This window comes from Pristiophorus japonicus, chromosome 13, assembly GCF_044704955.1.
Source record: "Pristiophorus japonicus isolate sPriJap1 chromosome 13, sPriJap1.hap1, whole genome shotgun sequence".
Classification (NCBI taxonomy): Eukaryota; Metazoa; Chordata; class Chondrichthyes; family Pristiophoridae; genus Pristiophorus; species Pristiophorus japonicus.
Genome location: NC_091989.1, coordinates 115,406,585 through 115,433,859, shown reverse-complemented (window position 1 = coordinate 115,433,859; position 27,275 = coordinate 115,406,585). Strand labels below are relative to the sequence as shown.

At 44.2% G+C, this 27,275-nt stretch overlaps 1 protein-coding gene across 6 annotated transcripts in view; it reads right to left on the bottom strand.

The window, feature by feature from the left end:
• nlrc5 (NLR family, CARD domain containing 5) overlaps positions 1 to 27,275 on the bottom strand; it is a 198,200-nt gene that overhangs the window by 89,153 nt on the left and 81,772 nt on the right. For all 6 annotated transcript variants that reach the window (XM_070896896.1, XM_070896890.1, XM_070896892.1 and 3 more), the window contains 16 exons: positions 25,798 to 25,881; positions 25,129 to 25,218; positions 22,160 to 22,222; positions 20,949 to 21,035; positions 19,386 to 19,469; positions 17,261 to 17,344; positions 15,614 to 15,703; positions 9,702 to 9,749; positions 6,829 to 6,924; positions 6,548 to 6,631; positions 5,268 to 5,351; positions 4,427 to 4,516; positions 3,127 to 3,171; positions 2,245 to 2,295; positions 2,080 to 2,163; positions 1,599 to 1,682 (listed from right to left, as the gene is read on the bottom strand). In XM_070896896.1, the coding sequence (XP_070752997.1) occupies positions 1,599 to 1,682; positions 2,080 to 2,163; positions 2,245 to 2,295; positions 3,127 to 3,171; positions 4,427 to 4,516; positions 5,268 to 5,351; positions 6,548 to 6,631; positions 6,829 to 6,924; positions 9,702 to 9,749; positions 15,614 to 15,703; positions 17,261 to 17,344; positions 19,386 to 19,469; positions 20,949 to 21,035; positions 22,160 to 22,222; positions 25,129 to 25,218; positions 25,798 to 25,881 (1,248 nt within the window). The remainder of the gene's footprint in view (positions 1 to 1,598; positions 1,683 to 2,079; positions 2,164 to 2,244; positions 2,296 to 3,126; positions 3,172 to 4,426; positions 4,517 to 5,267; positions 5,352 to 6,547; positions 6,632 to 6,828; positions 6,925 to 9,701; positions 9,750 to 15,613; positions 15,704 to 17,260; positions 17,345 to 19,385; positions 19,470 to 20,948; positions 21,036 to 22,159; positions 22,223 to 25,128; positions 25,219 to 25,797; positions 25,882 to 27,275) is intronic.

Sequence of the window (27,275 nt, the reverse complement as noted above, 5' to 3'; positions counted from 1 at the left end):
ATTAATTAGGGACAGTCAGCACGGATTTGTTAAGGGAAGATCGTGTTTGACTAACTTGATTTAATTTTTCGAGGAGGTAACCAGGAGGGTTGAAGAGAGTAGTGTGTACTATGTAGTGTATATGGACTTTAGCAAAGCTTTTGATAAAGTCCCATATCAGACTGGTCACAAAGGTTAAAGCCCATTGGATTCAGGACAAAGTGGCAAGTTGGATCCAAAATTGGCTTAGAGGTAGGAAGCAAAGGGTAATGGTTGATGGATGTTTTTGTGACTGGAAGGATGTTTCCAGTGGGGTTCCGCAGGGCTCAGTACAGGGTCCCTTGCTTTTTGTGATATACATCAATGATCTAGATTTGAATATAGGGAGTATGATTAAGAAGTTTGCAGATTACACTAAAATTGGCTGTATGGTTGATAATGAAGAGGAAAGTCATGGGCTGCAGGAAGATATCAATCAACTGGTCAGGTGAGCAGAACAGTGGCAAATGGAATTTAATTTGGATAAGTATGAGGTAACGCACTTGGGGAAGGCTAATAAGGAAAGGGTATACACATTAAACGGTAGGCCACTTAAAAGTGTAGATGAACAAAGGGACCTTGGAGTGCTTGTCCACTGATCCCTGAAAGTAGCAGCTAGGTGGATAAGGTGGTTAAGGCGGCATATGGAATGCTTGCCTTTACTGTCCGAGGCATAGAATACAAGAGCAGGGAGGTTACACTTAAATTGGAAATACTCTGGTTAGGCCACAGCTGAAATACTGCGTGCAGTTCTGGTTGCCTTATTATAGGAAGGACGTGATTGCACGAGAGGGTGCAGAGGAGATTTACTAGAATGCTGCCTGGAATGGAGAATCTTAACTATGAGAACAGATTGGATAGGCTGGGTTTGTTCTCATTGGAACCGAGTAGGCTGAGAGGAGACATCATTGAGGTGTATAAAATTTTGAGGGGCCTGGATATAGTTGATAGCAAGGGCCTATTTCCCTTAGTGGAGGGGTCAATTATGAGGGGGCATTGTTTTAAGGTGGTTGGTGGAAAGTTCAGAGGAGATTTGAGGGGAAGCTTCTTCATGCACTGGAACACACTGCCTGGAAGGGTGGTGGATGCAGAAATCCTCACCATATTTAAAAGGTGCTTGGATGGGCACTTGAAGTGGCGTAACCTGCAGGGTTACGGACCTAGAGCTGATAAGTGGGATTAGACTGGAGAACCTCGTGTTGGCTGGCGCAGATACGATGGTAACTATTGCAGGGAATCAAATAAGGCCAGGGTGATCTCCTGTACTAGTTTCAATCACCTGGATGGGTCAGAGAGGAATTTTCCCAGATTTTTTTCCCCAATTGGCCTGGGTTTTTATCTGGTTTTTTGCCTCTCCCAGGAGATCGCATGGCTCTGGTTGGGATGGAGTATAGAATGTTTCAGTATAAGAGGTGTCGCAGTTGTGTGGGACGGACTGGTTGGGCCGGATGCTCTTTACCGTTCCGCCATTGTTCATAGGTTTATATGTAACCTTCAGGACTGCTGACCGAGGGCCGTGTGGGCTGAAATAGCCTCCTTCTGCGCTGTAAATTTCTATGTTTCTAAAAGCAGATACTCACTTTATTAGTTTTAAAACATGCAGCTTTGGTAAGAAATCCCGCAGGCACTGTAATCCTTCATCGCCAAGTAAATTGCAGGACAAGCTAAAGGACATTCAATAAAACTGGCTTTACTACATGTGGGAGGAGTACATAAATCACATCAGTATTTAGTTAGGCCGTTTATAATACTTCCTTAAAGCTTGATTAGCAGAAGGAGATTGAGACCAAACGTTTCCATTCAATGCTGGCAGTTTGCCTGTGATCACATGGACACCAAACTAACAGCTTATTCTGCTGTCTGCCCCATTTAAATTCTGGTCACCACCTTCAGATACTGCAAGGAATTTTCACAATAATATCTTGTGACCAGATAAAAGACACCCTCTCCCTTTAATGACATCAAGATATATAAATGAGCATTAACTATGGTAACTAACTATGCCAGCCTCATATCGAGGTTAAGATGCTCACTCGGAGTTCAGGTCAACAATGTACTTACTCCACTTCAGTCAGGTCTTTGCAGCGTCCAAGAATCTTGAATAGTTTTTCCACGCTCCTCTTGCCCAAGTTACACTCCTTCAGACTTTGAAAACAAGAGAGAAAGTTGATTTTTCTGCAACACAAACCAAAGTGCCACTCCCCATAACATGAGGCGAAGGGTTACCTGAGAATCCGTGAGCGAGGAGATTCTGATTTCTTCCTATTTCCTTTGTGTCTGCGAAAAAGGGAGAGCATTAAAACAAGAACAAAGGAGTTCACACAAACAACTTGTTACTAATACAGCAACTGTGGGATTTCACCCTACAAAACACTGAGGATTAGAGATCGGGAACAGGTAACAGCAACCCCTCCATTATGAGCACACTCTTAGGGGGCGAAATTGCTCTGCGCGATTGGGGAAGGTATCCTGCCTGGCGCAGAAGTCCCGCCCCGGCCGCTGAATTCAGCTTACCAACCCTCAGAGGAAGTGGGGTGCAATCTCGCGCCCTCCACTTCCTTTTGGGGCGGTTCCAGCAGCACTAATGGGGCGAGTTGTGCCTATCAAAAAGGGACAATTTTGTCCCCTTAATATCAACAACTGGCAGGAATATTTGTACTGGGCTATGCAATATTTTTAGTCAGCCTGCACTGTATGTATTCTAACATCACACCATAGGTTTTACACTGAGTGCAGTGAAAAGATCTTCAAAGGGGAGGAGGTAATGGGTGACTGCAGCTTTTAAAAATAAGTCCCACTTTTAACAGTATTGCTGACTATCTCTGATCCTTACATTACAACAGTGGCAACACTCAAATCGTACTTCATTGGCTGTAAAGCACTTTGAGACGTCCGGTGGTCGTGAAAGGCGCTATATAAATCCAAGTCTTTCTTTCTTCTTTCTTACCCAATGTTGCAAAAATATATAAAGCCTCAGCAAACCTTACATACCATAGAAAACAGGAGATTGTCCTTCATGTAGACATGGAATATTGCCAGCTTACAAACTGTGCGGGAGCTATGCAAACAAGGAATAAGACTTATAGGGAAATATTGAAAAGACATTACCTATGGTCTCTCTTCATGAGGCTTATTGAGGCTCTCCCACTCGATCTAGAACAGAAAACAAGCTAACATGTTAGGATTCTGTTTCTCTCTGTTGTATATGTGGAGAGTGTTCTCTAATCATTGTGGAGCTTGGCTGGGGTGGGGGGGCGGGGGGGGGAGGTTGGGGAGGGGGTTATTAGGAAGGACGTTGGCATCTTATCATAAGCTTGTTGGTCCTGAAAATCTAGAGGGCTCGTACCGATCTCCCACTGTTCTCAGCTGTGGCTTTGGTTGGGAGTTACCATGGAGACGGCCAGTAACTCAGCGGGATTCCAGGGCTGTTCTTTTTAAGGCTACTTACAATATGACACAGAGTGACCAGAGCAATTCTTGTCATTGGCTCGCATTCCGTAGTGCGAGTAAAAGTTATCGTTTGCCAAACCCCTTTGTGGAGAAATCCGACTCATCACCAAGATATTTCACTGTATCAGGAGTATTTCTGTCTGCTTGATGAAGCAGACTGCAGTTCTCAAGGTGTTGGCACAAACTGAAGTTGCTGCCTTCTTCATATTGGTTCAAAGTCTAAAAAGGTACTGTGTTTTCTGCCCCGTTTAGTTGTGAGCCTGACTGAGGTTGACACTGAATTATGGGGAAAGCACTGTGACCTTGAGAGTGATTGTCATAGATGTGGAACAGATACAGAGTGGGGAAGTTGCCCAGATCGGTAAAGGGACTGACATCAATGCAATGACATCCTTTAATTGGAAAGCTAGATTGAGGTCTGGCCCATCCCTATAGCTCGAGTGCAAGGAGACAGCCTGTTGCCAGGTCTCTCCGCCTGTGCTGCTCTGAAGCAGCGCTGGGAAATATGTGAGCAAGCACTTCAGTGGAAATTTGGAACTTTCTCCCCCAAAAAAGCTGTTGAATTGAAAACTTCAAAACGGAGATTGGTAGATTTTTGTTACATAAGGGTGTTAAAGGATATGGAACCAAGGCGGGTAGATAGAGTTGTTACAGATAAGCCATGGTCTGGTCGAATAGCGGAACAGTCTCAAGGGGCTACTCCTGTTTCCATGTTGCTGTTTTCATTCTGACTTTCTTTCCTCCTCCTTCTCCCTCCCCACGTGTGGAGATATCTGACTCTCCTCAGTACTTTCCCCAGCAGTATGGCCAAGACTGGGAGCTCAGGTAAAGGGTGCCTTGCGGCCACTCTGTACATCCTGTGTTTTGCTACTCTGACTTAGTGTGTCACGGTGAAGCGCATTGTTTTCATTTTGTAATCGTTACATTTTATTTCAATGTAAGGACCCGATGCACTTACCTCACTTCTACTTTCAGAACATTCTCGCAGATGATCAGAGAATTAACCAGCGAAAGTATAGCGTCTAACGAGATGCTGTTCTCACTAATGCTGGGGGCGGGGGTGAAAAAAGCAAAATCAAGTTTGAGTTTTTCTAGCATAAACATAAAGCACTTTGCTTGGAATGAGAGTCAGGCTACCCTTCTATGTGCTATTGTGCATTTTCATCTGGCCTAGAAAATCTCCAACTTTTCAGACTGAGCAAGATAGTTTTCAGGCAAGTATTTCGCTAATGTTGCTGTAATGTTGTAGTACGCAGCTGTGCTGTATTGCAGATATCGCAGCAGGAACAAAATCTTACAAACATCTGTGACACAGCGTCGCAGAGCTGTAACCTACAGCGGACCGAATTCTTCAATAGCGCACATATTACTTTTTAAGATGCAAATTCAAGTGACCTGGCGAAACTCAACACGTAGAATAATCCTGGCACAGCTTAGTATGGAGGAACAGTGTGGGTCCTTAATAATACAGTCTCCAACCAATTCTATTTGTAATAAAACTACTCCTTATTCAAACTGTTCCTGCAAGGAGATTTTCTCACAGTGTGTGAATTAAGAACATAAGAAATAGGAGGAGGAGTTGGCCATTTGGCCCCTCAAGCTTGCTCCGCCAATCAATACGATCATGGCCGATCTGATCTTGGCCTCAACTCCACTTCCCTGCCCACTCCCCATAACTCTCGACTCCCTTATCATTCAATAAATTACAGAAGCACAGAATTCCCTGCAGCTCCCAGCAGTCTAAATATACTGAATGGTGATAATGAATCAATGCTCAGAAGAGGTATTGGATAGATTACTTCAAAATCTTCAAGTCACGTAGGGCTGGTAGATGATTCAGTAGTTCTGTAATAGCCTCGTCATTCAGTGCATTATTTGACAAGCTGCAAATGGAAAAAGCACAGGTCAAACTACAGTAAATATCTGACTTCTTGAGGTGTTTCTCAATTAATTCTTAAAGGTAATTTCAAGTCTGAGTACATCGTGAAACAGAAGCTTCACGGAGGGAGAGTTAACTTCAGCAGAAACCCTGGAGAAACAGCACCAAAGGCCATTTTTACCTGTCTGCTCTGTTTCTCCAATGGTTTCCACAATCTTCTCCCAAAGTTAAACCAGTAGATCTGGAAAATTCCCACAGAAATTTCAGACCATTGACTCCAACAATATAACACGTTAGGTGATGTCCCATTTTCCCCAATTATTGTGTTCTTGAAATGTACAGATCCCTATTTAGGCTGCTGTTGTACTATACCTACCAGTCTTAGACCAGTAGACTCAGTTTATGATAGACACCCTGTAGACCAAAGGCATACTGTGGGTAGGGCACTTTTGTGCTCCGTTGGTATAAGACTCTTTGCATGGATATTTACTATGTTCAGAGAGCTTCATTCCTCGACCAGTAAGTTTTGATGTATTAATAGTTCTGGTGGGAGCACCTACATACTCTTAAGATTGAAAAGATTCTGCAGTAAGTTTATAAAGTGCCCAGGCTCTCCAAATGACTGTCTGGACATTTTGACTGATATAATACACCTAGTGCAAAGCCAAAGGGAATGTAACCCCAATTACTGAAGGAGGTTTCACTCCATGAGCAACACTGCACTCCAAAGATGAGATCACCAATCTCATTCCTAAGTGATATTGTAGATTGTGCTTGATGTTTTCTTTCCTCTGGCGGATTGCTGTACTTGGGTGTGGGGGTGGGGTGGGGGGGGTGGCATTGGCAGATGGGGGGTGCAGCCCTCTGGTACCTCAGCCAAGTGCCCTTTGACCCTGTCAGCATTATGTTGTGACTGAATATGTTACAACCTCACTCCTGGGCAATCTGATTTGGGTTATAACTAAGCTTTTTTGCATGTTGTTGTTAACTCATCTTCTGATACAAGTCTTTGTTACCAGCTAGACTCTATTTGCTCCAACTCACAATGCCCATCCACTTTACCTAAAATAAATATTTCATCAATAATCGAGCCCAAGTACTGACTGTTGCTGCCAAGTTGATTAAAAAGTGTGTTTGACCTTTGGGCCCTTTATCCAACGGCTTTCTCGAGCCCATTTTTCATCAGCATCTTGTACTTACTCAAGCTCTGTAATTCCAGAACACTGTTCAAGTTTCAAGCAGAGTTTTCTCATGGACTCATTGTCCATTTCACACTCTTCCAGACTGTAACACAAAGCAGCATATTCCATTGAAGGATGAACTATTAAAGAGCTACACACACACAAAAGACTCAAAACATCTGGACTTATTGATAAGAACTGTTTGTATATTCTATTTAAATTAGTAATTTCCAAAATTCTTAAAATATTGTAAAATGATCCTGCAATTAAATTTGATTTTTTGTAACAATAAATTCATACCTAATTTTCTTTGGCACACACAAATACCATTCTCCATATTTAGCTGCAAGTGACAAGACTTTTGACGATCCTTGTAATTCTCTTTCCCGTTGAAATCTGGTGAGTTTGAAGCAAAAGAAATCATCTGGCAAATACTCTATACATTTTCATGTGGATAAACATAAAGTGATGTGCAGTGGAACAGGAAACACATAGGTGGATACCCAGGGTATGGGTGAACAAAGTAATAGAAGTTGGGCGATTATTGACCGTTCATTGCAAGTTTCCAGTCAATGCAAAACTGTTATTAACGGATCTAATCATGGATTATGATGAAGTTTGTGAGGATCTGATTACAAGTCATTTTTTTTTACTTTAGCCTAGTATAACTTATTGTTAAGATCACATTTGGAACAGTGTGTGCAGTCCTTGGCACCTAACATCTAAACGGATATTGAATTACATAGATTTACAGCACAGAAACAGGTCATTTCATCTAACTGGTCTATGCCGGTGTCTATGCTCCACACAAGCCTCATCCCCCCCCCTCTTCATCTAACATTATCAGCATATCCTTCTATTCCTTTCTCCTTCAGATATTTGTCGAGCTTTCCCTTAAATGCATCAATGCTAGTCGCCCCAACTACTCCTTGTGGTAGCGAGTTCCACATTCTAACCACTCTCTGGGTAAAGAAGTTCCTCCTGAACTGCCTGTTGAATTTATTGGTGGCTATCTTATATTTATGGGTCCTAGTTTTGAACTCCCGCACAAATGGAAACATTTTCTCAACGTCTACCCTATCGAACCCTTTCATAATCTTCAAGACCTCTATCAGGTCACCCCTCAGTCTTCTCCTTTCTAGAGAAAAGAGCCTCAGTCTGTTCAGTCTTTGCTGATAAGTATATCCTCTCCATTCTGGTATTATCCTTGTAAATCATTTTTGCACCTTCTCCCGTGCCTCTGCATCATTTTTACAATATGTTGACCAGAACTGTGCACCTTGACTCATTGGACAGAGATCGGGGCAGGGTGGGGGAGAGAGTGATGGGATGATTCTGGGCTCCAAATCATGGAGAGAGACGCAACAGAACTCAACTGGATTTCATTGGTAAAAAAAGATTGCAAGAGAACATGATTCAAGTCTTTAATATAAAAGTTTACTTGATGTACACCGTGGCCTTTTCTTCTTCCACATATTCAAAATATTATTCAAATTTAACATATAAAAGGTTTAAATCCATTCAATGTAAACGCATGATATTGCACCTGTGGGATCTGTCAGTTACCATTATTGGTCTCTTTGGAGGAGGTCTATTCGCTCCAGTCAATGGAACCTTACACAAGTGAGTATTCTGCAAGTACTATAACGAGAAACCCTAAACACCTATTCCTGCCTCCAATTCCTTCCAGTTCCAATGTTTTCGTTTTTAAAATTGCTTGTTAGAGTTGTTGTGGACAGTATAAAGTGTTACCGACAACTTATTGGGCCACTCAATGCTCAGGCCATTATTAGTGTGTAAATCATTCTACAATTTGTGACAAGGAAGAGATACCTCGTGATTTGCCAATCGTCACAAGTTGCTGGCCGATTTGCTGTTAGCCTTGCAAAACCGCAGCTCGCCCTCAACCTCCCTGTGATTTTTAAGTAAATGCTACCTTTGCATGTTAATTACAAATTAAACTCGCTGCAGAAAATTAGGGCTTGTACTTAACAGTGTAAGGACTCTTTTAATGACAAGATTTATGTTTCTCCAAGCCAATCAACTTCTCCGGTTCAGAAAGAGAACAATTTAAACTATAGATTCTCATTTCTACAGGCAGTAAATTACTCTGAGATTTTTAAAATTTAAAATGTAAAATGTTTTAATATTTTCTTAATTATCCTTTCTGTCCCTCTTAATCCAATGTTTCTTTCCCTCTCTTTATTTCTCTTTCTGTATCTGATTTGACTCTAATTTCTCTATTTCCATCATTCCTGTTTCTTGCTCAATCCTTAAATCTCATTGGTTAAGGAGATAGACTGTTGGTTCCATCTTTCCCCAAGGTCCCAGACGCCCCATTGCACTTCGAGAAATGGTAGTGCAAATATTTTTGAGTGGAAGGGTGAAGGGAAAAGTCTAACAGGACATGTCGCAAGAGGCCCCGCTCCAGGAAAATCTAGGCCATTGTCTTCATTCACGGTACCACTGAAAAGCAAATTCCACACAAAATTGAGAGACAGAGTAGGTTGGGCCTATACTCTCTGAAGTTTAGAAGAATGAGAGGTGATCTCATTGAAACATATAAGATTCTGAGGGGGATTGACAGGGTAGATGCTGAGAGGTTGTCCACCCTGGCTGGAGTGTCTAGAACTAGGGGGCACAGTCTCAGGATAAGGGTTCAGCCATTTAAGACTGAGATGAAGAGGAATTTCCTCACTCAGAGTGTTGTGAATCTTTGGAATTCTCTACCTAAAAGGGCTGTGGATGTTGAATCATTGAGTATATTCAAGGCTGAGATAGATAGAATTTTGGACTCGAGGGAATCGAGGGATATGGAGGTCAGGCAGGAAAGTGGAGTTGCGGTCGATGGTCAGCCATGATCTTAGTGAATGGCGGAGCAGACTCGAGGGGTTGCATGGCCTACTCCTGCTCCTAATTCTTATGTTTTTCTTCTTTGTAAAATGGAGACTTTCATCTTTCTTCTTTATAATATTGCCAAACAGGCTAAAAAGCTGTTTGCGGCATCTTGCAAAATGCGAAATGGCTGTCGCATTTGCTCACGTAACGGTTACTGCACTTAGAAGTAAAGTAGTTTATATATGTAAAATGCTTTGAGATGTTTGACACATGTGATAAGACACTACAGAAATATTTCTTTAATACACTGTCAATTCAAAGTATAGTAGAATTACCTGTCATTCCTATGGAACTTGATTAATCCTTTTCCACTCTTCCCCAAACTAAAATGGAAATTAAAAAAGAGATAAAGTTTATTAAACATCAAACTGAAAGCAGTTATAAAATGTACTACTCCAAATCTTTCCTCCTCCAAGTCACACACTGTCCTGTCTTGGAAATATATCACCATTCCTTTATCGTTGCTGGGTCAAAATCCTGGCGCTCCCTCCCTAACAGCACCGTGGGAGTACCTTCACCACACGGACTGCAGCGGTTCAAGGCGGCATCTCACCACCACCTTCTCAAGGGCAATCAGGGATGGGCAATAAATGTTGGCCTTACACATCGCATGAATAAATAAAAATAAAAATAAATCTGATTATGACAGCACACTGCTTGTGGTCAAGGCATTCTCTGGTTTTAAAGTGGCAGTGTGGTCAATGTCCGAACAGTACAATTTGTCCATGGAACAGGATGTGACCAGATACTAACAGGTAGTTTGAAGTGGGCATGATATTTTATTGAAGCACTGAAATGCTTCTGCTGCCCAGAATGACCTAGGCATCACAACTAACCCGGTAGTGGGGACAACACAGCAGCTGTTCAGAGGCGTAAACATGCCCACCATCTCCCCGGAGGCAGCAGATTGCTTCTTATTCAATGTAAAATAACCAATAAGTAACCTTTTACTAAATCTCTCAAGTAACACAATGGCACATGTTGTACATAGTAAATAGTGTGACATCATGTAGACATTAGAGGCTGAAAACTGCTTTACAGCTGTCCCCTCGTTATGTCCCTGAAATTTATTTTTAGTCTGTAGATATGATGATAAATTTAATTTGCTCTGATGACAAAACACAGGGAGTGTTCCATATACTAAACAGCTGCTATTACCAGTCTGCAGTTTGCCCATAGAACTGCTTAGAAAGGAAACTCCATTTATCTTAACAAATAAAATCCATTTTTGATTCGAATGCTGGGAATATCCTTGGGGGGCTGCTCCCAATTGGTCGATGTAACTTTGAAGGAGGATCGAGCGAAACCCCATTGACGCATGTGACCAGGGTTTCTGCTGATCTGCCACCAAAGTTACAGCGGCCAATCAGGAGTAGCCACCCCACTCCACCCCACCCTGCCACCAAGGAAATTCCAGGCCTAAGTCAATAACTAAACACTTAGTTCCCATTTCAATGATTCAGAAGAAAAATCACAGGTTTGTATTTTTAAATAGATAAAAACTTTTGAGACAATTGTTATTAATATTCTTTTGATTTCCCATCATGCTCTGAAAGTGCACGATGTGGCTAAGCTGACGTAGAATAGCTGCACTCCAACTTCGTGCTGCCTGCTCGTTAGCATAGTTTCTCCATGCAGCCAGTGCCAACCACACTGTTGATTGGCTGCACGCATCAGCAGGGGGCCCGAAATCAGAACTTCCTAGCATTGCTTAAAGCTAGCCTGCACCTCTTAAAGGGGAGGTGCATTGTGGTTGGAGCAGGTGCTGGGAGTTATGCAGGAAGTGACTCTGACATGGGAAACAATGAAGAATGGTACAACATGGGAAAGAACGAACTCCCAAATTTATCCGATTGCACTGGAGGTTTTGGTGGAGGAAGTGGAAAGGAGGAGAGATGTCCTGCAAGGTTCCTTCTAAGCTGCGTGGCCGTGCCGTGGTCTAGAGGTACCCCACAGGCCGCTTATTGGCTTTTAAATGGGAGAAACTGCGCTTGCCCAAAAGTTGAATGTCCCCACAGCCACTTAAAAGGACCACGCACCCAAAAAAAAATTAGAGGGATATTGAAGTCCTGGATCCGCAGGAGCCAGAAGCCCCTCCAGACACATGGTCAAAAGGCAATGGGAGCAGATAGCTGTAGAGGTCAATGCCAGGGGTCTAGCCCAAGGACCTGGATACAACGGTGCAAGATGTTCGATGACCTCACCCAAGTGGTCAAGGTCAGTCAATGCATCTTCAAATGACCCATCCTACCACTGCACCACCAGCCTCAGCCACTCTTCAATTCCACACCCACCCTCCACCCATTCTCACCTACCAGCAATCTATATTCATCAGGACTCATACCGAACATTCATATGCTCCACACTGCTGCAAGACTCACACCCACATCTCACAGCTTCCATGCACTTCCAGCTATTCAACAATGACAGCATGACACTCACGGACACACTTCCCTCTCTCTCTTGCAGGACAAGGTGCTGCACAACCGGAGGCAGCAGGAACTTACCGAAGGGGACAGGCGTGCCTGCATGTCCTAACCCCCAGGAAGGAAATGGTGCTGGCCATTACTGAAACGACCAGTGGAGGGGCTGAAAATATTGAAGATGACAATATCTTCATACCTAATCCTCCTTTTCACATCCCACTTCCCCTCCATCCCACAATCGCTTCTGACTTACAAGGAGGCAGACAGAAAGCGACAAACTATAGACCAATTAGCCTAACATTTGTCGTTGGGAAAATGCTGGAGTCCATTATTAAGGAAGCAGTAGCGAGACATTTGGAAAAGCATAATTTAATCAAGCAGAGTCAGCATGGTTTTATGAAAGGGAAATCATGTTTAACAAATTTGTTGGAGTTCTTTGAGGATGTAACGAACAGGGTGGATAAGGGGGAAACCAGTGGATGTGGTGTATTTGGATTTCCAGAAGGCATTCAATAGGGTGCCACATAAAAGGTTACTGCACAAGATAAAAGTTCATGGGGCTGGAGGTAATATATTAACATGGATAGAGGATTGGCTAACTAACAGAAAACAGAGAGTCAGGATAAATGGGTCATTTTCCAGTTGGCAAACAGTAACTAGGGTGCCGCAGGGATTGGTGCTGGGGCCTCAACTATTTACAATCTATATTAAGGACAGATGAAGGGACTGAGTGTAATGTAGCCAGGTTTGCTAATGATACAAAAATGGGTGGGAATGCAAATTGTGAGGAGGACACAAAAATATGCAAATAGATTAAGTGAGTGGGCAAAAATTTGGCAGATGGAGTCTAATGTGGGAAAATGTGAGGTTATCCACTTTGGCAGAAAAAATAGAAAAGCAAATTATAATTTAAATGGAGAAAAATTGCAAAATGCTGCAGTACAGAGGGACCTGGGGGTCTTTGTGCATGAAACTCTTTTGAGTTAACCTGCAAAAACATAAAACATTAAAACCATGCCACCCGACCTGGGTGACACAGCAGACATTTTCAAGGCCCCTTTTTTTTGGGGGTTTTTGGGGGTTTTTTTGGGGCGCTAAAATCAAATTTTTCCAGTGCCCCCTATAAAAGGGAAGGGGGGCACTAAAAGCACCGGCAATTAAAACAAATTAAACTTAAAAACGTAAAATCAAATTAAAATTTGGTTGCCGAGCGTGATGATGCACTCCAGTCCCTCCGGTGCCCACCTCTCGCGGAAGGCCGCGAGCGTACCGGTGGACACCGCGTGCTCCATCTCCAAGGACACCCTGGACCGGATGTAAGAACGGAAGAGAGGCAGGCAGTCAGGTTGAACGACCCCCTCGACCGCCCGCTGCCTGGACCGGCTGATGGCACCCTTGGCCGTGCCCAGGAGCAGTCCTACGAGGAGGCCTTCGGACCTACCCGCTCCCCTCCGCACAGGGTGCCCAAAGATCAGGAGAGTGGGACTGAAGTGCAGCCAGAATTTCAGGAGCAGCCCCTTCAAATAGTGGAACAGGGGCTGCAACCTTGTGCATTCAATAAAAACATGGAACACGGACTCCTCCAGACCGCAGAAATTGCAGGCGGCCTGGGAGTCCGTGAACCGGCTTAAAAATTTGTTGCACGGCACTGCTCCGTGCACCACCCTCCAGGCCAAGTCCCCGATGAATAGTGGGAGGACCCCTGCGTAGAGTGCCCTCCATCGGGGACCCCCGCCTCCTCCGGACGGCAAGATGGTACGCCATGGCGTGTCCGGACGGCCGGCGAGGATGGCAAAGTTGAGGGTGTGCAGGAGCAGCCCGTACAGGAAACCCCTCCGCGCGGAACTGAAAGGCACGGAGGGGGTTTCCCCGAGGCGGCTCAAGTTGTGAGGCGCCGGCCCCCGAGAGAGGTTCCGGGGTTTGGCGCCGATGAGGAATTCCGTCCGGACGGGGGTCAGTTCGGACGGGATCTCCCCACGTGCTTGAGCCTCCTCGATGCACCTAACGGAGTCAGGGCCCAGAGCTGTTTTTAGCGACTCGATGGCATCGGCCGCGTGGCGGACGTTGGCAGAATTTAGGCGCCGCGCCAGCGTGTCTGGCGCCATCCAGCCCGCTCCTCCGCCATCGAGCAGGTCCCTGACCCTGGTCACCTCACCAGCCACAGCCCTCTCTTCCGACCGCCACATAAAACCTCGGCCGTGGAGGTACGGATTCCCGAGCAGCGGTTCCTGCAGGACGGCCGCCACTCCAGCCGGCGGAGAGCTGCGCTTGGTGGAGACTTTGTTCCAGACCCTGATGAGTTCCCTGTAAAAGACAGGCAGCTCCCGGAGGGCGGTCCTGGCACCCCCCAAGTTCACAAACAGGAGCTGCGTGTCATAATTGAGGTCGAGCTGCTGGCGGAAGAAATACCTCGCCAGAGCACACCACCTAGGAGGGGGCTCGACGTAAAGGTATCTCTGCAGGGTCTGAAGACGGAAAGTCGCGAGCTGGGCGCTGACGCACACCAACGACTGACCGCCCTCCTCAAGCGGGAGACTCAAGACCGCGGCAGAGACCCAGTGCTTCCTGTTGTTCCAGAAGAAGTCCACCAGCTTCTTCTGTATCTTGGCGACAAACGCAGGGGGAGGGGTCAAAGTGACCAGCCGGTACCACAGCATTGCGGCCACCAGCTGGTTTATGACTAGTGCTCGACCCCTGTAGGACAGCACTCGGAGCAGTCCTGTCCAGCGCCCTAGGCGAGCGGCGACCTTGGCCTCCAGCTCCTGCCAGTTCGCCGGCCAGGCTCCCTCGTCGGGGCTAAGGTAGACTCCCAGATAGAGATGGGTCGTGCTCCAGGCAAAAGGCCTGAGCTCCTCCGGCAGGGAGTCCACCCGCCACTGACCCACCAGGAGTCCGGAACATTTCTCCCAGTTGATCCTGGCGGAGGACGCGGCCGAGTAAATCTCCTGGCACTCACGCATCCTCCGCAGGTCAGCGGGATCCTCTACCGCGAGGAGCACGTCATCGGCGTAAGCCGAGAGGACGACCTCCACGCCTCTTTGTGCATGAAACACAAATATTTAGTATGCAGGTGCAGCAAGTAATCAGGAAGGAAAATAGAATTTTGGCCTTTTTTGCAAGGGGGAATAGAGTATAAAAGCAGAGAAGTCCTGTTACAACTGTACAGGGTATCACTGAGGCCACACCTGGAGTACTGTGTCCAATTTTGGTCTCTGTATTTAAGGAAGGATATACTTGCATTGTAAGTTGTTCAGAGAAGGTTCATTAGGTTGATTCCAGAGATGAGGGGGTTGACTTATGAAAATAGGTTGAGTAGGTTGGGCCTATATTCATTGGAGTTCAGAAGAATGAGAGGTGATCTTATCGAAACATATAACATAATGAGGAGGCTTGACAAGGTGGATGCAGAGAGGCTATTTCCACTCAGAGGGAAACTAAAACTAGGGGACATAGTCTCAGAATAAGGGCCACCCATTTAAAACTGAGATGAGGAGGAATTTCTGCTCTCAGAGGGTTGTAAATCTATGGAATTCCCTGCTCCAGAGAGCTGTGGAGGCTGGATCATTGAATATATTTAAGGCAGAGATAGACAGATTTTTGGGCGATAAGCGAATAAAGGATTATGGGGAGTGGGCAGGGAAGTGGAGCTGAGTCCATGATCAGATCAGCCATGATCTTATTGAAGATGGTGGAGCAGGCTTGAGGGGCCAAATGCCCTAATCCTGCTCCTATTTCTTATGTTCTTAACGTTTTCCACTGACCTTATCGCCACCTCAGTTATGTCTCTGATTGTGTTCAGATATCCTGCCAAGCAAAGGACTCCAACCAATGAGATGAAATTGTTGCTGACACTGTAGTGAGGAATAGAAAGTTATTTTCGACATCTGTGTTTATGATTTGCTATAGAGTCAGTTGCTATAGTTATCAACCATTTTAACCCATCATAGTATTAAAAATAAATCTCTCCAAGCAAATTTCAACAGCATTCTTTTAAAAACTGACAGCCAATTCATTCCAAGAAGTTTAAAATCTTGAACTTATGCCTAAACAATCATCATCATCATAGGCGGTCCCTCGAAATGAGGATGACTTGCTACCACGCCAAAAAAAAGGACGAGCTCACAGGTGTTTCAATGAAGGACCTGAACTACATCCTGAAGGGTGGAAGATGCCTGTGCGTGAATTTTTTTTTACGTGTGGTGACCGTTGCACACCAGCCACCACACGGGCTTGACAGAGCTAGGTCTTGGTCCAGTGGCAAGGATTACCCAAGACGACTGGAGACCAGTTCTGCTGCACGGACCTAGTGCACACACGTATCACAGTGTGGGCTGGCCCCTGCAGCTCCTGGGCCCCTGGCCCCGAACTCGTGCTTCCCCTGGGCCCCGATCACATCCCTCTACAATCTCTCACCGCTCCTTCGCCCCGACCTCGCTGCTCCTGCTGTATCTGCCCACGCTCCAATCACCGACCTGGATCTTGATGGCGTCACTCTTCACAGCCGTTGCCCTCCTGCACCAGCTGTACCTTGAAGTGGCATGCCTCCACGCTGCTTATGTTCCCTGGCAGGTCAGGGCCTCCACGCTGCCCATGGTCGCCGCTCCTTTTACCTAAACAATAACTGCCCAATGGCTACACAATCATTTTCTGTTGGTTTCCTTACTAATTTAAATTTAGCCTCCGACTGTCCACGGATTGCAGGAAGATCATTGGAGCCACACAGGTGGCAGGGAAAAAAGCAAGTCAGAGATTCTGCTTATTCTACCAATGCTATTTTACTTCCAGTGACTCAGCTCAACGGTATGCTGGTTGAAATGAGATCACCACATGTGTATGGTAAGGGAGAACCATTACTATATACCAGATTCAATCTCCCATTCAGCCACTCTGTGCGCCCACATTAACTCGATTTGTGGTCAGAGTGAATGGAGATAAATCCTTTGAGTCTGTGATACAAAGCAATATGGAGATAAATTTTACTCTTGATGGGCTACTGTTAGCGGGAGTTTATGTCACAATCCCCATAATTTAGCATCCCACAAACTATGCATCGTACATTAACCACCCATTTGTGATACCCTTGATATTTCCTGCTCCAAGCCTATGCTGGGACAGGGAAGGATCCTACAATGTATCACAGAAAGTGCCATCAAAAAGCAAAGATATAGCAGCACAAAACTTCATCAAATGGAATTGCAGTAAAGCTACCCTCAGCCTTTACATTTGTACCAACAACATTTATAGACATCAAACCCAACTCATAATCTGCTTAGAATTTAACTGCAATTCAATCCATGTATTCTATAAAGTACATTGCCAGGAGGCAGAATAAAATGCCACTGAATGTAAGAAGCAGTTTACGTTTTATTTCACTTGATGACACCAATTAGGTTTTCACATGAACTTACTTTATTAGTCTTGAAACATGCAGCTTTGGTAGGAGCTCAACTAACGTTTTGAATCCTTTATCTCCAAGTGAGTTATTAGATAAACTGTGAAGATAAATGAGTTGTAAGTATAGAATCATAGAATAGTACAGCACAGAAGGAGTCCATTTGACCCATCGAGTATGCACTGGCTCTATCGAAGGGCAATCCAGTTAGTCCCACTCCCCGGTTCTTTCACCAGATCCTTGCAATTTTTTCTCCTTCAAGTATTTATCCAATTCCCTTTTGAAAGCTACTATTGAATCTGTATCCACCATCCTATCAGGCCGTGCATTCCAAATCCTAACCACTCGTCGCGTAAAAAAGTTTTTCCTCATGTCGCCTCTGGTTCTTTTGCCAATCATCTTAAACCTCTGCCCTCTGGTTATCGACCCTTCAGCCATTGGAAACAGCTTCTCTCTATTTACTCTATCTAAATTCTTCATGATTTTAACCACCGCAATCAAATCTCCTCAGAATTCTTTGCTCTAAGGAGAACACTCCTAGTTTCTCCAATCTATCCATGTAACTGTAATCCCTGGAACCATTCTAGGAAATCTCTTCTTTACCCTCTCCAAAGCCTTCATGTCCTTCCTAGAGTGTGATGCCCAGAATTGGACACAATATTCTAACTGGGGCTGAACTAGTGTTTTATATAGGTTTAGCATAACTTCCTGGCTTTTGTACTCTATGCCTCTATTTATAAAGCCCAGGATCCCATATGCTCTATTAACTGCTTTGTTAACCTGTCCTGCCACCTTCAAAGATTTATGCACAAACACCCACAAGTGTCTCTGATCTTACGGCCCCATGTACCATTTAACATGTATTATCTCTGCTCATTCTTCCTACTAAAATGTATCACCTCACATTTTTCTGCATTGAATTTCATCTGCCATGTGTCTGCCAATTCCACCAGCCTGAATATGTCCTCTTAAAGTCTTATTACTATCTTCCTCACTGTTTACTACACTTCCAAGTTTCGTATCATCTGCAAATTTTGAAATTGTGATCTGTATCCCCAAGTCCAAGTCATTAATGTATATCAGAAACAGCAGTGGCCCAGTACTGAACCCTGGGGAACGGCGCTGTATACCTCCCTGCAGGCCCCAAAACAGCCATTCACCACAACTCTCTGTTTTTCATCCCTTAGCCAATTTTGTATCCATGCTACTCTACTGCTCCTTTTATTCCATGGGCTTCATTTTTGCTAACAAGCCTAACATGTGATACTTTATAAAATGTCTCAGGTAAAAATGTTACATTCACAAGAATCACTCACTGTCTTTTTTTTTGGTTAGTAAGTTTGTGAGTTCTCCCCATATTCTGAGCTTGAAATCACCCCAACCTACTGAGTTTAGGGTCATCTCATCTATTGAGTTTGAGATCTCCAATATATTGAGTTAGAGATTTCATATATATTGGGGTGAATTTTAATGGTAAAGAGCGCATGGGTTTGGCTTTGGGAGGGTTGATAAAATCAACGAAAATGTTCATAAGCTGGCTCCAACACACCGACTTCTGGGTTTAACAAAGATACATTTCGATGCGTACGCGTAACTTCCCCCAGAGAGGTGGTTTTTATTATATTGGTTCATGGGGATGTGGGCGTCGCTGGCAATGCCAGCATTTATTGCCCATCTCTAAATGCCCTTGAGAAGATGGTGGTGTGCCGCATTCTTAAACTGCTGCAGACCGTGTGGTGAAGGTACTCCCACAGTGCTGTTGCGGAGGGAGTGCCAGGATTTTGACCCAGCGACGATGAAGGAACAGCGATATATTTCCAAGTCAGGATGGTGTGTGACTTGGAGGGGAGTTTGCCATTGTCCATAAAAGCACAGAATAGCAGCCACTTTGACCAGGCTATCAAACCAACAGTTACAAAATGTAATTTTTACCTTTGCAATGGCACACAATTGTGCTGCTGTGATATCAAAGCATTTATTGTGACTTGAAGAAATAGCTAAATAAGGAGCAATATTATTGAATGATTTCTAATACTGTAATTACACACAAAGCTGAAAGACAGCTGCGAGTGGAAACAAGAGCAAGCTCTTTGAAGACACTAAAATAGGATGGTGAACAAAAGTCTTTTGCCATCACTTACTCCAATTCTGCTAGATCAGTGCAATGCTCCAGTGCAGAGCCCAGCTCTTCCAAATGCTTCGGTTGAAAACAACAGTTGGTCAGACTGCAAAAGAGTTCATGGCAAGATTATATAAATGGTTCAGCACAGGGAGCTCGGTGATTACCAAATGGACTGTGTGTCTGAACAACTCAACCCTAGCACCTCAAACATAGGGACACTTCCCAAGGACCTCAAACATGGACTGGCGGAGAGGTTATACAATATTAAAGCACAATGATACGCAATTGTTTGGGTTTGTGATGTTTGTAAAAGCTGTCACTGTAGTGCTTATTATGGTTTGTCCTCATGTGTTTGATTGTCTTGTCTCATGTGTCCTTTGAGCCAATGGTAGGGCATCCAGATTTTATTGATACAAAGTTCCCCCAACCCATTTTAATCTTGGATATCACATCTACTAAAAAGTGAATTGGGAATCCTGAACCAAAGTGACAACTTTTATTCCTCATGTTATGTAATTCTCTTATTTGTGTTGATAATATCAGTGTAGAAAATCAAACATATTAGCGTGGAGGTTTGCATTGGCGACAGCACATAACAGCTGGTATTGCATGGACTGCCTGTTATAGGCACCGCTCGATATGCAACAGCACTGGATATCAGGCAGGGTGTATAACGGGAGGCCGATGTAGTATCGTCTTTCTTGCAGTACCGCCCAAACAAATTTCTGCTCCATCAAATCACAAACCAACTCTTTCTCAAAACAGGAAAAATTCACTCTTGGCAAAATTGGGATCAGAGATCAACTTGAGCTTGTTGCTCTTTCCATCCATTTCATTGGAGGGCCTTCGCTTTCCCTTCCTAACAATGCTCTCAGCACAGCCATCAATTGTTGATTCCACCCATTATGGTTGGAAGGTATTTTCCAACCTATTGCAGTCTACAGTTTGAACAAATAGTTTGAATTGCCCAGTTAGTGTGAATGAAGCAATTTAAATAAAGTAGCACAGAAAGCAATTTTTTGCTTGAAAGAAATAATTAACAGATATTTCAAATTAACCAACTGCAAATTAAGAGTAGATTTTAGGAATCAATGCAATGTTCACTTTTGTTGTACATTAGGTGTTTGCAGCTCGCGAGTTTGATGATAATGAGGCCCCAGGCCCAATATTACGTGCTCCTTGGGCCTATTCATTCAGGCGCGGCGATTGCTCCCAGTGCCCCCTGCAAGTCCATTTCTGGGTGCGCTCATAGTTCTAGGCCTTTCTGTTTTTTTGGTGGGGGGGTTGGAGGGGGAGAGGTGGACTGTATACCCTGTGTATATTTATGATAAAGCATGAATGTTCATCGCGCCCCTTTAGTGTTTTTATGGGTTAAAGTGCTGGTTTTTGAGCACAATCGATGGACAGAGTATAGAATCTCGTGCTTATTGTGTTGCCTGCATAAAAGCAGTAATCATCAAACTTCAATCCATCAGTTGTGAAGTGTTTTGGGGGATCCCAAGGACATAAGGCAGGTTCTTTCTTTGGACATCTATCTAGGCGACTTATTAAATACTTTCATGGATTCCTTAGACCAGTTTACCTTAGTTTTCTTAATGGCGCTGGCTTAGTCTTTGAATCTCCAATGTTGCTCAATTTAAAATCAACCGGCTGAGTATTCAGTTCATCTCTGTAAAAAGGAAATAGATTTTCAGATCAGAGAAATATCAGTCCTGTGCGTTATATGCATTTACTATACTAAATATAATTTAGAATAAAATTGGCTTTTGTCAATAATAATAAATCATAATTCAAATGCGACAAGCCAATATCTGGAGTTGGTGTGGATGCAGAATGTTTGCAAACCTTTCCCTACACTTGGACTTCTGTGACTGGTTGGCAGCTTACCTTGGCTTGCAATGGAAAGAATTGGCCAACGAGCCATATTTTCAGCAGGGCTGAAACATTCTGCTCACGAACTGGCCAAGGACATCTGCTGAGAATTTTTGGCAGGGTTCTTCCCGATTGGTTGCCGTAACTTTGGGGGAAATGCCATTTATGTGCTTTCGGAATGGGAGTAACTCCCCCCTCCCCCCTCCCCACCCCACCCAGAGGAAATTCCCAGTAAGCTTATTTTCCAACACGGGAAAGCTAGAAGACAAGGTAGCCTACCAGCTTCCAAGTCCTAGCAGTGTGATTGTTCCTCCATCTCAAATCCTTAACAAATAGCTCATTGCTTATAACAAAACGATGCGTTTATTTTCTTATTCAAGGCTCAAGTTGTCCGGTTAAATGCTCAAGCAAAATTTTAATATATGTGAATTCAAATATTGTATTTGCCAAGTGAGTTCCAGAACTTCTATCAATCTGGACCAAGTTCAGTGCGATGGGACAAATTAAATTAAACCAAACCCCAGCCATCACACCAAGACTGTTCAACCATCACTAGAAAGAACATTCATTTGGAAAGATCATTGACATCAAATGGCTGAAGCCACAATTTGTGGTTTTCAGAAAACACCAGGATAATGCCATTAACCTATGTAATAAATACAGAATTTGATTTTGTTAATCATCACAAACCAGGGGCCCCAATTATAAAGTGACAGGATCACAGAATGTAGATCCCAAAACACCAGCAAATGTCCCAGAATTCCGTGTAACAAAATCAGAATTTGACTTATTCCGTCACCAGAAATCAGTGACCCTGATAATGAGTTAGCAATGAGAAAGGAGTTTGGAAACCAGGATTCGGGAGTACTCTATTGTGTACAAATGTATTTAAATGACTCCTTTCTGTACAGAATTTCTTACCTCACTTCAGTGCCTTCATGCTGATCTGCAAATTTAATTAACACTGTCTGGTGATGGTTCAGGCTGTAGAAATTAAATTACAAACAAAAATTAAAGTTAAATGCATGTGGATAAGTAGATCACCTTTTGTCAGCAAGGTCCATAATACTGATTACCGTGCCTCAACAAACCATTGACGCATGGGAGTGAATTGTTACTACTCATTTAATCTGAAGTTTAGAGCATGAACCTCCTCCATATGGTCTCAATCCTAATACTACTGTTCTGTTAAAAGAGAGACTGTGACAGAGTAATATCCAGGTGGATAATTTGGACGAGGACCACGAGTCCTATCATATAGCCAGGCAAAGCTCAGTGCACAGTGAGTTGTAGGAACAGGAGTAGGCCCTGCAGCCCACAAGTTATGTGTTCTTAATAAATCCAAGAACTGATGGCTCAGTGGATAAATGTACTCAGCGATGTGATATTCAGACATACACACCAAAAAAAGCAGAGATCCATTAGCTAATTTAGGAACATAGGAATTGCTAGGCGAAAAAAGACCAAGGCCCACCTAGTCCACTTACTACCATCCAAATAGTCCCATATACAACAATCATAGCAATCAATCTCTAGCAAATAGTCTATAACAGACACAGACATGTCGCAAAGAAACTCCAGTGGTGGACAACTTTGAGACCCATAGGTCTAAAGTCACCGGTTTCTCCCAAACATGCTACACTTAGATGTCATGTCTTAAATTACTCACATACTGTATCTCAAAATATTATTTTCTGAAATAAATCTATCTAATTTGCATTTAAATAAATCAACACTAATTGCTTCCACCATCTCCCTAGGGAGCCTGGTCCATAGATTGATCACTTGCTCACTGAAATATTGTTTCCGCAGATTAGTTTTGAATTTACCCCCCCCCCACCTCTTCGAGTGCAGGCCGTGACCTACTGTTCTGGGCAAGCTAAAATAGCTTGTCATAGGCTACATTATCTAATCCCTTTAGATTTTTAAATACAGAAATTAATGTGACACGTCTCTGCTGAAATTGACTTAGCAGCTGGTGTGCCGTGGGGAGAGTGATCAGGAAAGTCAGCTAATGTTCCTCTTCCTGATGGCTGCTGAAATATTGGAAACTCTGCACGTTTGATTGTGGATGGGGATAGGATTAAGCTTGGCTGTGATGCTCTTCATGAGAAAATCGGCTGATAACACTCACGGGACAGATAATGCAATGTTCGGTGCCAGTAACACTGATGTGCATCGGGTGCTGACTCTCGGCATTCGGACTTGCTGAAGCCTGAGCCCTGCTCAGTGCCCCTTTCAACCTGCGTGCAGTCTGGCTGTGGCTCTCCGAGCCAGAGTTCCTACCATGTGCTGACCCTATAATGGCCCTGCCTTACATAGAAATTACAACATGGAAACAGACCGGTCGGCCTCACAGGAGCAGACTGCAGCACAAATTACAAGCCCTTCCCACAATGCACTGGAGTAGCTGAGCAGTGCTTCAGACACCAACAACCATTTCTAATGGGTTCAGGTGTGGCCAGCACAAGAGTATAAAATTCCAAAGGCATGGCCCTCTCCTTGTTATAGGGCCATCAATGGCTTGTGCTTGACTTCAAATGGCCAATTCCTGAAAGGAACTTATTCCCTATTGTATTAAAAAAAATGGTGGTGCTTACACCTACTCCCCCCGCCATCAGTATATGCTGGCTACAGGGTGTCGCAGCAGCAAGTCACCAAGGTTTTTCAAAAGAAAATCATTCTTAGGATGTGGGAGTCACTAGCATTTATTGTCCATCCCTAATTGCACTGAGAAGGTAATGGTGGGCTTCCTTCTTGAACCGCTGCATTGTAGTTGGTCGATACAACGGAGTGGCTTGCGAAGCCACTTTAGAGAGCACTTAAAGGTCAACCACATTGGTGTGGGACTGGAGTCACATGTAAGCCAGACTGAGTAAGGATGGCAGGTTTCCTTCCCTAAGGGACAATAGCGAACCAGTTTGGCTTTAATGACAATCCAGCAGCTTTGTGGTCACTTTTACTGATAGCAGCTTTTTATTTCCAGAATTTTTACAACTGAATTCAAATTCTCAAAATGCCATGGTGAGATTTGAACTGATGTTCTCCGGATTATTAGTCCAGGTCTCTGGATTACTATTCTAGTAACATAAGCACTACATTACCATACCCTTCTTCGGGGGCACCTCCACGCCAATTCTGGATACATAATCTCACTTCTCTGTTGGCTTTAATGACCAACTTTCAGCCAGATCCAAATGGACAGATGGTTGTGATGTTTATGAATTCACTGTATAAGTTGATTCTGATTCATATGGGCCCATGGCTGGGCGGGTAGGTAGGCAATGTGCAAGGACAAATATAAGAAGATTCTATACCAAGATTTTGAAAATATCTTCAAAAGATCAGGTGATGTAACGAACTCTGAATTTCCATTTGTAGATATATTAATGCAGTACAAACCCACTATCTGGTACTTGTAGTGTGAAGCTTTCTTCAATCAAAGGGTGTACTCTGGACTCAGTTTATCCCTTCTACATTCTGTGATGCACATTTGGCTAAACGGGATGTTCTGCTCATAATATTCAGTTTCAGAGGCTGCTGTACCTCCGAGCCTCACTTTGTGCTTTACTTCCAGCACGTTACATCCAGCACGTTACATCCCGCACGTTACATCCCGCACGTTACATCCCGCACGTTACATCCCGCACGTTAAATCCAGCACGTTACATCCAGCACGTTACATCCCGCACGTTACATCCCGCACGTTACATCCCGCACGTTACATCCCGCACGTTACATCCAGCACGTTACATCCCGCACGTTACATCCCGCACGTTAAATCCCGCACGTTACATCCAGCACGTTACATCCCGCACGTTACTTCCCGCACGTTACTTCCCGCACGTTACTAACTCCATTAACAAAAGCTTTCCTTTGTTCTTCTTTACCTCACTTCAACCTCAAACATCCTGGGGCATTTCTTCAGGACCGATGCCAAGCACAGAACACCATCTTCAGAGATGCCATTGTTGCTGAGGCTAAGATAGAAAGGGTTTTTAAATGACTGAACATGAGCAATGGATGTAAAAACACATTCTATTTCTCAAGACATCAGTGAGCACATCAAATACTAGTTGATTCACAGTAAATCATGGTCTGTATTCCTCTGCATTAATGTATACGTGGCACCTGAACCGCCTTGATTTAATGGAAATGATATCCTGGAACTTAAACTACACACTCATCCCAATTCTACTGTAGTTAACTCTGACAAATACTCATTTACCAGGAACACTACTCACTCCTTGTCCTTCTGTCTGGGCTGCATCCTCACCTCAGTGCAATGTGGCAACAGTAGTTTTTCATTAAAAAAAAATTACTTATTTAATGCAGCATGTAATGGTTTAGGACTGATTTTCAGATGGGTACGGAGTCCCTCACTGGCCATTATGTGTTATGTACTTCCATTCTGCCTGAAAAGAAACTGCATCAGGCATCTCTGTAATTCAACCTCTAACCATCATTAATATAAAACAAGTGTACTTACTGTTACCAGTTAATACACCACAAGTTGCACGCACACCTTACTGATAATAATCAATGATCTAAAGACTTACTTTATCAATTTGGAAATATGAAAATCTGGTAGAATCTCAACAAGTGTTCTTAAACCATGGTCTTTCAGTTCATTGCCAGACAGGCTAAAGAAAAACATAGGAAGGATTGATACTTCTGTTAGAAAAGGACATTTTATTTAAGATTCATAGCCTGTTAAAACATAACCAGAGTGTGAAAATATGGGGGATGGATTTTCCTTAAGGAGCAGTATCGCCAACAGAAGTGGGTGGGGCTGGACCTCTGCCCATCAGCCAAAGCCACCATGATCTGGACACATTGTGTATATGGAGTGGGCTCCTGGTAACATTTCCACTCATCAGAGGGACTTGTCACTGCTGGAGAGGAAAAAGCCATGGTATTGCAGAGGAACTCGCAGCAGCACTTGAGATAGGCTATTTGAAAGGAGGCAGAAGTCTTTTCAACTTCCATTCTTCTGGCTTTCCCCTTGGAAGGAGAGGGGAATGCCATGCCCCACTCCCTCGGTGCCCCACTCCCTCGGTGCCCCACTCCCTTGCTGGAGGCTGGCAGCATTGGTGGTGAAGGTAGTGGAAACTTTCGGTGCTCAGTTTTAGGAGCAGGAATTCGAGCGGTGGGCCTCCTAATCCATCTTCTTTTAGAACTGCCTGAAAACAGGCACTTTCCGAAAGGAAAATCCAGCCCATAATGGGAAGTTATCCAACCGAGTCGAGCTGAGAATCAACACTCTGCTCTGCCGAGCAAATGATTGACTGGCTTATTGATGGAATCAGGTCAATGACACAACTGCAGCACAGAAACTGCAATAATCTGTGCACAGAATTATCTCTCATGTAGGTGGAAAAAGCTTCATAGCACACAAACTATGTCACCCGTTTAGAAAGTAAGGTAAATAGCTTTACCAATCACAAGGTAGCATCTTCTGCTAGGCCTAATCCCTGCCAAAGTTTAGCAGAGCAGGTCAGCTCAATTGGATCAGCTCAAAGGTGTGGGCAATGCTCCCAATTGGGAGCTCGTTGGTTTAGGTGTGAGCAATGCTCCCGATTGGGAGCTCGCTGGTTTAGGTATGGGCAATGCTCCCGATTGGGAGCTCGCTGGTTTAGGTGTGAGCAATGCTCCCGATTGGGAGCTCGCTGGTTTAGGTATGAGCAATGCTCCCGATTGGGAGCTCGCTGGTTTAGGTATAGGCAATGCTCCCGATTGGGAGCTCGCAGGTTTAGGTGTGAGCAATGCTCCCGATTGGGAGCTCGCTGGTTTAGGTGTGAGCAATGCTCCCGATTGGGAGCTCGCTGGTTTAGGTATGGGCAATGCTCCCGATTGGGAGCTCGCTGGTTTAGGTATGGGCAATGCTCCCGATTGGGAGCTCGCTGGTTTAGGTATGGGCAATGCTCCCGATTGGGAGCTCGCTGGTTTAGGTGTGAGCAATGCTCCCGATTGGGAGCTCGCTGGTTTAGGCCAGGTGGATAGGAAGTAGCCCACTGCTGCACAATTGAAAAGCTCG